The sequence below is a fragment of the Cydia strobilella genome, chromosome 15 (assembly GCF_947568885.1).
Source record: "Cydia strobilella chromosome 15, ilCydStro3.1, whole genome shotgun sequence".
Taxonomy (NCBI): domain Eukaryota; kingdom Metazoa; phylum Arthropoda; class Insecta; order Lepidoptera; family Tortricidae; genus Cydia; species Cydia strobilella.
Genome location: NC_086055.1, coordinates 11,699,966 through 11,712,187, shown reverse-complemented (window position 1 = coordinate 11,712,187; position 12,222 = coordinate 11,699,966). Strand labels below are relative to the sequence as shown.

The 12,222-nt window shown below is 34.8% G+C and overlaps 2 protein-coding genes across 5 annotated transcripts in view; one reads left to right on the top strand and one right to left on the bottom strand.

Annotated features, from left to right (window-relative positions):
• Window positions 1-12,222, bottom strand: part of LOC134747570 (amyloid-beta-like protein) — a 173,738-nt gene that overhangs the window by 63,436 nt on the left and 98,080 nt on the right. For 2 of the 3 annotated variants that reach the window (XM_063682157.1, XM_063682156.1), the window contains exon 2: window positions 2,449-2,496. The exons of the other annotated variant lie outside the window; for it this stretch is intronic. In XM_063682157.1, the coding sequence (XP_063538227.1) occupies window positions 2,449-2,496 (48 nt within the window). The remainder of the gene's footprint in view (window positions 1-2,448; window positions 2,497-12,222) is intronic. 3 annotated transcript variants of the gene reach the window in all.
• Window positions 1-12,222, top strand: part of LOC134747587 (uncharacterized) — a 179,199-nt gene that overhangs the window by 91,675 nt on the left and 75,302 nt on the right. The window lies entirely within an intron of this gene.

Here is a 12,222-nt window from a genome sequence, read left to right as displayed (position 1 = left end):
TTGCGGTAACCCCATTAAATACACTTCCCCAATCGTTACTCTATCTAATTCTGGATACCACTTTAAGTGAACATGTCTAGAAGCTGGCTGCCGTTTGGCTCAACAAATACTATTAATAGCTGAATAAGGCGATCGAGTGCTTCCAGATTGAATTTCTTACTCAGCCTTGATTATATAATCCATAACTTGCAGTCTTAGTTTTCGCGCAGTGGGGTTGAAAAACTGTACAGTCCACACACAGTTTACATTTACACTCTATTCCGTTGCAATAGAGGCGAAAACCGTATACGTATTACCGTCAACCGTACCTCTATCACCGTGTGGCGTGTAAAACCCCATTACAGAGTACGTCCACGACGGATCACGAACGCCCCCTGCCGACACCCGACGTAATTACATAGGGCATGCACCGGTACAAAGTGCGCGTCCAAGGACTGGGTTTTTATTTTACATGATTTAGATTATCTTGAACTTTTATGTTTCTTTTATAAACTTTATTTTTTATTTTAGATAAAATGTAATTACCGTTGCGCCGCTTTCAGTTGTTTGGCGGAATATATTTTACAAAAACGCGTGCAAATGCAGGAGTATCACCTGTGAGTTGTCGTAAATTTAAAAAATACACTTACATTTTAACAACATTGATTTTAACAGTTGTGTCATGTGTGTGAGCGTGCGTTTGATTTCTCTAAAAATAGGTAATTTAGGTTAGGGGGGGTTTAGGGGGATGGGGTTGTTACTAACCTCAGTTTAACTTATACTTCGGTTTAATGGGTTAGCCCTTTTATCGAACTATTCTATTTAGTTGCTTTAAATATTACTAAAGCTTTCAGAAACCATACATTAAATGGATTTCTAAATACTTAGGCGATCGTACCAAACGAAAAATACTACTTCTTATTACCTATTGTAAACTTAGGGCTACTATTTAACAAGAAACCATCTTCCTCGCGTTATCCCGGCTTTTATCCCGGCTAATGGGAGCCTGAGGTCCGTTTGGGAACGAATCCCAAGAATTGGCGTAGGCACTAGTTTTTACAAAAGCGACTGCCATCTGACCTTCTAACCTAGAAGGGAAACTAGGCCTTATTGGGATTAGTCCGGTTTATAGCGACTGATAAATATCAAATGTTATATCGTACATAAGTTCCCGTGATTGGCCAGATTGAGAGGCACGTTAAAACCGCAGGCTACCATTTGCGGGGCGTCGTTATTGGAAATTGCCTGTAGGTACGCATGTAATTGCGTCAAATTTATTGTGTCTTTACCGGCCCTGGATTCATTGGTCCCCGATTATATAAATTTAAAAAGGCTGCGGAGTACAGAAAAATACAAAGTATAGTTTCGATACAAATATTGTTTAAATTCAGAAAAAATATATATTTCTGCCAAAACCAATAAGAATAATTTATTATTTGCCTGGAAATAAACACATTCACACAGTATTTCTGTAATTGTCAGCGTTAAAAAGCAAAATGTTCAGCTGTATAACATTATCGTGTATGTACCTATGCATATTGTAATAAAGCCAAAGCAAAGGTGAACAAGACAGTGTATAATACTGTGCGCTTAGTTCATCGCTTGTACTGGGAATTTTAGTGTCGCCCATTGCCATGGTTACTATAAGTTATCAAAAGGAAAATTCACTCTTACAACTCTAATTTTTATGGTATTTACAATACATTTTTGTGGTAGTTATAAGCCATTTACATAATGGACCATCTCATGTAAATGGCATAGTGGGCATATTAGTAAAAGGCAATACAACGTTTTCTTTTAAATACAAACTTGGCCACTATTGTCCCTTCGACAAACGGGACAGAATAACAACCGAAAAAAGTTGATCCACCCACTTTTGTCTCATTGATGGTCCAAATTTAAATATCGCAGGCATATGTTATTCAAATTTATTATTTACTCGTAGTATATTCATATCATATTTAGTATATCATAGTATACATTTGAATTACATACTCACTATTTATTTTCTTAACACAAAACTACCAATAAGATAATATAAGACTTCAAGCATACTAAATTGTTTCAACAACAATATTTCTGCAGCCATCCAACAACAAGAACGGCGAAATATTAGCTTGTATGCGTGTGACAGAAGCTAACAGGTACTACGGACTTAGTACCTGTGTCATTTGGTTGTCATAGATACATATAAATGAACCAAAAACGGATTCCAACTATTACTATCGTTTTACGGGTTGCCTAAATTTAAATATCGCATGCAAATTTATTTCAATTTAGCTTTAAATGTATCGTGTATTTTAAATAATAGCGTGAACACTCTCTAGTCTCTAGATTTTTTAACGCTCCATAAATAAGCTAATATTTTGAAATAACATCCATATTTTTGCCAACAACAGCGCTCAGCCGCAGATACGAGTAAGCTGTGTGCGTGACAGAAGCTAACAGTTGAAAAAAGTCCGCAGTTACCTGTGTGCGGGCGGTAGTCGAAGGGTTGCCCCCGCTCAGCTCACTCACCTGTAACAATAGAGAGGGTTAATTGTGTGCCATACTGATTAGGGTACCTATATCTGAGTCATGCTTCAGTGATTCATTTCAATTGTCTCCTTTATGCCGTTATGTATAGCTAATTGTTTCCTATTTTTACATTTGTTAAGGACATTTGAAAAACACATTTAGTTAATTTGTATTAGTTCAATAAACCAATTGATAATCAAAAGTAATTAAACTGGCTTTTAAAAGGATGAATTGTCATAACCATAAAATAAATTAGTATACTGATTAACCTTAATATATATCTGGTATAAGGATTATTTCAAGGTTCAAGGTGCTGTCAACTTTTAAAAGAAGTAATAAAATATTTATTGCACGTATATAAATATAGTTAATAACAAAATATATCTGCAGTATAACGCGGATAAAAACGGGTAAAAATATTATTCTTAAACTCAAAACCATTTATTGGGCACATATTACATACTACTATACGTAGGTGAATAGGAATGGTCTCCCCTGGAAGAGTAACCTTGTAATTTAATTACCTACCTTAATCAGATGAAGCTTGCGTTGCGTGTACAGGCTGAATTATTATTTATAATGTTATAACATGATTGTTAGCCTACTACTAGTTCACTTATCATAAACTTTAACAACGGCCACATAGCAAAGGAGTGGCAGAGCTCGTCCTTGGACCATGAACTACCTATAGCCTCTCCGTCACGCAGCCCCTGTCTTGTTATATCTAAGCGGTTTTAATACTAATGCGGTAATAAATTACACATGCCTCATGTTTAGATAAAATTGAATTTACGGTTCCATTCGATCTAAATAAATACTTATTGGCTGACATGAAATTGGGTCACTGGAACTTCTCATATATATCTACTTGTCGGTTATGTACAATAGTAAAATAGACATTTAATTTAACGATTGAAATGCTTTTGCATGTTTAACTTATACTTAACGACGTGCCTTCGGAAAGTTTCCAAAATTGCGAAATTTCCACATTGAAAATTTTTGGAAACTTCTAGACCGGTATGGGGATCTAAATTTACCGTTTGCAAAATAAAAGTTTCCTTAATTTATCAGTAATATTTTCCTGAAATTTTCGAGAACTTCTTTTTTAAAAATTTCCGCAACTAGCACCTCTGTACCTCTACAACTATGTGCAATCTTGTATTTTTGTTTGTAGTTCTAGATATGGAAAAAAAGAGATATTGTGCTGTAAGACACTACTTCAGTACTTACTAGTTACCTATATACTGAACCGATAGTTGGGTACAAAAGACCCAAACTCACCAAAACCTAACCCAAGCCTGAAACTGGCAACAATGCCCGCCATCCATCACCCGACACGTCCCGAGGTTCAATGACAAATGCCCGAACCCGACCGACACGTATTTATGCCCTACCCGCCTCAAAAACGTCCAAAAAAACCTTCAGTTCCAAACTCATATAAGACTTTATTCAACTAGACACGTAGCTAACCAGCGCATGAGCAAAAAGAACGTAAGTCTGTAGGATTATCAACTATACATGTAACTTTTCGAATCGGCCCAGTTGCGAGTTACCACTAAACGCCACTTCAACCCGCATTATTAACTCGTCCGAGCGTTGCAAAATGAAAGCCTTTCGGAGGGATAAAGATCGATTATGCTTTGTTAATTGTGAGCTCGTTATTGAATGCTTTTGTTTGTAAATTACTGTTTTGCGGAATATGTTAACGGTAGGCACACGCGGTAAAAAATATTGCTGCCGACACCTGTTTCAGTTTTAACTAATTACGAAAAGGAGACATTCACGATTCGCCGGGATCTTTTTGTCTTGATCAATTTGGAAAATCATTTTCTTGGTTTCAAATGATATTTGGTCCCAATGTCATCACGTCATGATCTAATGATAGGATGCTGGAGCAGTAAATAGAACTCTTCAAACGTTATATTCGTAAACACACATAAGTATACATAGTGAATTAGTGATTTGGATTTTTTAGTATACACTAGCACACCGTGAAGACAATCTACTGATGAAGAAGAAGATTAATTTATTTGTACTAATTAAAAAAGGTCAAATTGGGACTCAATAGTAATAGGTACCGTACCAGTCATTTTAATCAGACGGGTAAAAAAATAGGGTCATGTCATGTGAAGTTTCAGAAAATGTGTTTACTTAATTTGTATCAAGTTTCGTATGTATAAAAACCTATGCCATTTTTCTCGTCATCCGCACGTGTCTAGGAACTTTAAAGGGCCCACTGACTATCAGTCCGCCGAACGATATCGGCCTGTCAGTTAGAACAAAAATTTGACAGTTCCGAACAACTGACAGGCCGATATCGTCCGGCGGACTGATAGTCTGTGGGCCCCTTTAAGTTCGCCCGTTACTCATAACTTCGAGCTGCAAGGAAATGGTGTAAGTAATCATAAACTATATTATAATTTATTTATTTTATTTATTTTAAACTTTATTGCACAGTAAAAATATACAGTGACAAAAGGCGGACTTAATGCTACACGGCATTTTCTACCAGTCACAGTAAGATAATATATATATATTACTTTTTTTTGCCTGATGTCGTTCTCGAACTGTAGGAGCATAGTAAAATAAAAACGGGGGCGCGACGAGAAAAAGGTCGGTAACCACCCTCTACTCGATGAAGCCTAAAATCTCGATTTCTCTGCATTAAAAGATACCGAAACAAACTTTTACGATGGAGCAATAAACAATACGATCACAAAGCTCAAGCAACACTTTTCACTTGCAAGGCTAATAAATTTACCCGGCCCTTTATCCGCGTATCTGATGAAGCTGTTCCAGGATTTCTTTCCCGGGCACAGTAACAATACAGCTGGAACAATGCTCAGCCGTTGAGGCGGACACCAGATAACGAATAGGGGTACAGATTATTTACACACTAGACAAGCATATGGACTAGAGTTTTAAATGATTCACGGTTAGTTTCACTAGACTTAAATTGACCGGGATATAGACCGTGATTACCTTTTGTATTATTTATGAACTCATAAATAATACAAAAGGTCATCACGGTCTATATCCCGGTCAATATAAGTCTAGTGAAGCATATGGACTATTCAAGGGAAAAACGACGAGTCCGTTAATTTACAAAATACATAGATCAAAATGACAGATTAAAACAAACGATCAGATAATTGAGGTTTGTAGCGCGTTTATGAATATTAGACTACATATTAGACTTTTTACTGAAATTTTGTACACTTTAAAGTGCAGGTATTGTGTCTCAATGCGAGGAATATCAACTTTAAAGCATACAATTGTGCAACTATTTATTGTGCGACTTATACCTAGTATAGATTTTACAAATTGCGTGGTGATCACGTTGCGCTTGCGTTGCGTATTTCTATCATAACGCTGTCTATTAGAGTTAGCCTATGAACTGGGTCAATAGCTGTATTATGTATATCATTGTGTTCGCTACGCAACATATCGAGTGATAATAGTGATATTAATCAATTGAGTCACTCTGTGGACTTATCAGTGAATGTACAGAGCTTTGATAGGATTAATTTCTGAATAGCACTAAACTGACCCGGTTAGTGTTTACAAGCAATATATACCTACACACGGTCCCCATGTAATGAGTTTATTATAGTAGGCACATCAATTGGAAACAGGACATATTTAGCAATACGCAAAGCTCTTCTTCATTTATTTCAAGGGAGACACTTCTAGTCTGATCGTGGTAAATGAGATTGTATTTTCTACCGTGTAACCAATTAAAAATTCTATTCGGAAATTCGAAAAAATCGGCCTGGGCTAACCGTGCCTTAACTAGTGTTGTCACTGGCTTAATTATATATACTTATATCTCGTTCGCTGACAGGAGTCTATATTTACATGAAACGACATCTGAGCAGACCAAACGTGTACAATACCTACGTAAAAAGCACAATAATACTGATAGTAACACGGGCTGCTGCGGTTATCTCATTTACATAAATAGGGTAGGCATTCTGTTGTATCCATTTACTAAATGAAAATATTTATTCAGGAGATCCGACAACTGTTAATAAATGCCATATTACAATTTCCCACTATATAAATATAGTAGAAGCGTTAACTTCCTAACATTTTTTATGATATAGGAGGCAAACAAGCAGACGAATCGCCTGATGCAATTTATTATATAATAAATGGTCATACATATTTATGGACTGACGTTTATCTGACATGGCTATTTTTACGTTACGTATACATTTGACGTGCCCCTCCCCCGCAAAAATCGGCGGACTGTTTTGTACAGAAAATTACAGACAAGGCGTCTCCATTTTGTTATATCCTCCAAGTTCTAAACTATACATATATTCGTACGTAGAGACGAACCGAGCAGCCAGTGTGGAGGAGCGATAACACACATGAAAACAGAGCTGTCGGCCGGAACGTCCGTGATCGAGTCCTTCTCATTAGTCAGGCGAGGTTGCCCGCAGGTCCGTTCAAGGAAAATCGCATAATACAACTTTTCTTTTATATTTGTATAAGGCAAAGAGAATATATAGGATAGAGGGGTACTGTCGTAGTAAATTTTGTAGTCACAGTAAATTTACTGCCATCTATCGACACACGATTAAAACTAAAAATAAAAATATCAAAAAATGTACATATATTATATATGGATATGTTTTTTTTTGTATTTATAATTTTTATATTATTTTGACCCATGTGCTTTCACTGATATGTGTTAAAATTGTTAAATAACAAACGAAACCGTCAACGCCATCTAAACGAAAATAGGCCAAACGTTGATATTTGTGGTAGCGCCATCTGTGCGAGAATCAAATTTTCTTGATTCCCGAGGCACGTTTTCTAGTGTATCTGTGGGGCAAATAAACCCGTTCGAGAGGGTTGTTTTACTTTCAGAGCTGAGGGACTTTCCGTGTGTTATGGGATTTATTTACAGAGCTCTGTAAATAACACTGCAGGATTCTGACATAAACTTTTATTACTTAGAAGTTCTATTATTATAAATATAAAAAGCATACGATTTTACTGAATTCCAATATAATAAATCCAATACTTTGGAAATATTGTGATATTTTGGTAAAGTCGTTTATTATAACAATATTTTTTTAGGGTTTTTGAAAATATCATGATATTTGAAAATATCATACGTACGAATATATGCCATGGCATTGAATTTAGATTCAAATTCAGTAGTAAACAAACAAAACACGATAAACGACTTCTTAAATCCTCAAAAACATTTCACGCTCAAGCGCAACCTTTGGATAGAAAACCTTTCAACAACGAATACACTTAAGATACTCTACGGCCCATATCATTAATCAAAGTAACCGCTGTCAGGGGATTATTTTATTGTATGCTGTTTCCGTTATAGTTATTGCATTTGAACGTACTAACTGTTATCATTACTAGTATGATATGATGGTATAATTTTGTAGAATCGTCTAATCGTCGACAAGTTATCTGTGTTTAATAATCATCAGACAAAAAAAACTATCATATCATATGAAAAGTCAATTCATTAAAAGTCATTTTTACATCTATGTATGTACCTATTAGACACAGACATACCTATAATAAATGAAACAGTGAAACATGTCGAGCGTTTATCCACATAAAATACGTGAGTGATCCGTTTTTAATATATTTAATATGTATGTATTTATTTAAATTGTATGTTTTTATTTATTTAAAGATGTTACAAAAATTTGTAGTTATCAACTTATTTTTTTTTCAGTAAGTATAAGTATAGTTTGTCAAAGAACTGTCTCATTTCAAACATAGACAGAGAGAATCATACAATCTTTGTCTTACACTAGTACCTAGCACCCAAATAAAAAGGATGAGTATAGTTTTTCTGTTCTTATATACTGACAATTTGGTTTCACCAACTATAGTATTTTACGTCGTGCGTCTTACCTACTTATTGACTCGCTCTTCAAAGTCTTCATATAATACCCATATACAATAAAGTATCTTATTAGCCACTAAGTCTATCCAAAGTTAATCGTTAACACAGGGTTAAATTGTACTGATAACTCGGGGTTTAACCGGTCAACCCCGAGTTAGTGGCTAACCCTGGATGGCGCAAGTGGCCCTAATATGTTTAAAAGGATAAAGTTAATACACAAAATTTGAGGTTTTTATTTTTTCCGCACACGGCATTCCATACTTTAACACATACCTAACACATCTTTTTATATAATCTCAGCCCTGACATCCGCTCAGCCGTGAATGTGACCCACTTGGGTTTTTCATCAGAATATCGGGCGCGATTAAGGCCAAAGCATGTTATACACACATTTATACATCATGGTATATTGAGGGTAGGACGTGACGCGCAGCACAATAACGAATATCGACGGCACTGAAGAGGGTTCTCCGGTTAAATACTTACGTGTATTTCTGGAAAAAGCTATATCAATGTATCTTTGAAAGATTTCTTGCCTGCCTTGCTTGCCCCTGGCAAATATTTATTTTTCCTGTATCATGTAGGTAATATATTTAGTTTTTATATTTGTATTATTCCATTTTAATTATTGTTATTTTTGTATTGTGCCACTAACATAGTTATTAAGATACCCTGTAACTAACAAACTATGGATCAGCTCGGTCTGAAATAAATGATTTATTATTATTAAGTAGACGTTCTATCTGGAAAACTTTTTCGATAAGAATAATTTAAATATAGATAAGCGTAACTAACTACAGTACTAGGTACATTTGAGATTTCAATTTCATTATAGTTGACTAAACCGTTTCGAAATAAATATTATAGTTGAGAGCCCATACATGAAAAGTACCCAATTACAGTTTGGTATACGAAATCTTAATTCAACCATTACAGTCGACGAGTAGAAAAAATAGTTAAAATCATTAACCTACAATGTAATAACAGTCTCATTGAGATCAATTAAAACCCTATAGAAAATAAAGTAACAAAAAACTACTTTAAAATAGATGCATTAATCAGTCCATCCCTATTTTTTTTTTTTTTTTTTTCATTATAAACTGATCGGCGATATTAACCTTTTAGTGCTTAAGACGAAAGTGGAGGACCTGCGCGAAATCGCCTTTTCATACAAACGTAGTCCTCAATTTCCTCTGGATATTAATGTTATTGAAAATATTTTGACACAGTTGGTTGTATATCAACCACAGCTATGCCTCTTCGTTTGATTTTTTTTTTCGAATTTTTAATTATTATAAGTCAGGAGCATTTAAAAATTTGTATTAAATCTGTTTTTTTGTTCCAAATTTTTACAATAATCAAAAAATAGAAAAAAGTCAAACGTGTACGTGTAAAAATATTTTCCATAATGTCAATATCCAGAGAGGAAAATGAGGACTTCGTTTGTATGGAGAAACAGTCGTGCTCTTTCCTCTTAAGATATTTTTGGAGGCACACATTGAATCGTGAAGCTATCAAATTACTATCTACACTTTGTTATCTTAGGCTTAAGCTATATCAAGTTGCTCGTATTAATATCTGCTACGGCGTGGAAACCCCACAAGTGCATACATAACGGGGTTAAACTTTTCATTAGTGAAACTGTTACATGAATCAAAGTTATCCGGTTTATGTAACATAGTCGCGTTATTGGGTAAGTGGGGAACTTTGCAATTCTGACGCTATTGAACATGGTTTGATTACATATATAACTTGCCCCAGGCTTTGGTAACATATGGGTACATTTTGGTATGCGTTATGGAGTTGGTTTTGACTAACTGACGTCTTAGGATATTACGGTTTATTTATTAACAGAAATGAGTAATTTTGTGATTTTAACTCAGTACGCCCCATTAAGTCAAATAAATTTCAAACATTCTTAAATAAAAAACAACCAAAACTTTATAGTAAGCCTGCAACGTGTGGGTTTGATTTTGAGAATGAGAATATTCGCAAATATGATGCACAAAATTCAATGTATCGTGCTAAGAGTAAAGTTTTGGATTTCAACTAAAAATGAAACTGGTGTAACGCGCTTACAAATGATCAGAAATGTCATAACTTTCACATAAGCTCAACGCTGGAAGACTTGAATGGGGAAGAAATATAAAACTTTGATCATAAGTTTAACTAACACAATTTCCTGAAGGGTATAAATTGCAACAATGTGATAAAACTATAACTTGTACATAATAGTTAGTGTGTTTTTGTTTAAAAGCTCTTTTCCAGTACTAACAAGAACATATTATACCTCATGTGCATACAAGTGCATAAAAGGGTTTAGGTAGGCAAGATTTTTATTTTTATTTTTTATTTATTTATTAACACGAAGTATATACATTCTAAAAACTATGACAGCGAACAAAGCCCCATTAATATAATTAGATACGAGGCTAAAGTTAAATTTTAGTTTTATATTGTCTAATATAATACTGCTGAGTAAGTTAATATTTTATAGAGAACCTGTTTCTCGGGACGTTTATTTTTGAGCCTTCAAGAGATTATACTGCCTTATTAACATAACATGGTAGAACTTAAATTTCAACTCTTCTTCCAGAGACCTCTTTAACGTAAGTTTATAACTTGTAATAGATATGGAAGCCTCTTTTCCTGTCTTCAAACCAATCCTTATACCTACTAAGCTACTTCTTCATGAAACAGGAAGAAATGAAAATGGATGGGGGTCTATTCATTTTCATTTCTTTATACCATTTGTTCAAGTCAAGTTATGTGCATAACAATGATTAACAACATTGATTGAACACGCAGTAATAAACAAATCTGGCAACTCATCCTTATACCTACATATCATTTGTTATGCCCTTAATGCATCGCAATAACAACGGCGGTGTCACGGCGCCGCCGCTCGTCACGGCGACGGCTTAACTGCTGCCTAGACGGACTGTTATATAATATAGAATAACAATAATAATTTTATATATTGGTACGTTCGTATTCGTATTCTAATAACAGGTTATTAATTTGATTTGGATTTGTTATAGATATGATCTTCCAATGTCAAAAGTAACGTTTCTCTTTGAATAAATATGAAAAACCCCTTTTCGCTAGAGCCAAACATGTATTTGTATTAAATGGAAAACGTAGTAACAAAACATCACCCCATTTAATTAATGAATTCATTCATAAAGTGCCCATGCATTGCAGCCAGCTTTACATATAAGTTGATATACTCTTAATGCATCGCAATCACAAACGGCGGTGTCACGGCGCCAGACGTCACGCCGACGGCTTAATTGCTCCTACTAATTGCTGCCCAGGCGGAGTGTTATATATATAGCCTATAATGGCTGAACAACGTGACGTAAGTCTAGAGCTACTGTTACGAAATTATTTTAACTCTTAATTTAGATACTGCCGAAACAACATGACGTAAGTGCCCAGAATTACTACAGTAAAATTATTTTTATTTCAAAAAGAAGTAGCCTTCGCAGCGTTGAGAAATGGACGTGCGAACAACGAACATCAGTTTACCGGTATATAGCAAAAATGTTTCGCAGAGGCAAAACGACAATGTACTGTAACTAGCGCCTGAGGGGTAAAACATGCTTTAGTACCACTAGTGAACATTTAAACTTGCACTTTCTAAAATTACAACACTTGTATTATATTACTTTATGATAAATAGCTCTTCTTTTGATGTTTACACCAAATATATATAGCCATACTCAAAAACGTTGCGCAAGAGTTAGTATAATAGTTCGATTTCAAATTTCGCTAATTTTTCTTTTAATATTTCGAATTCTTATAACACTTACAGTTTTGAATGATTCACG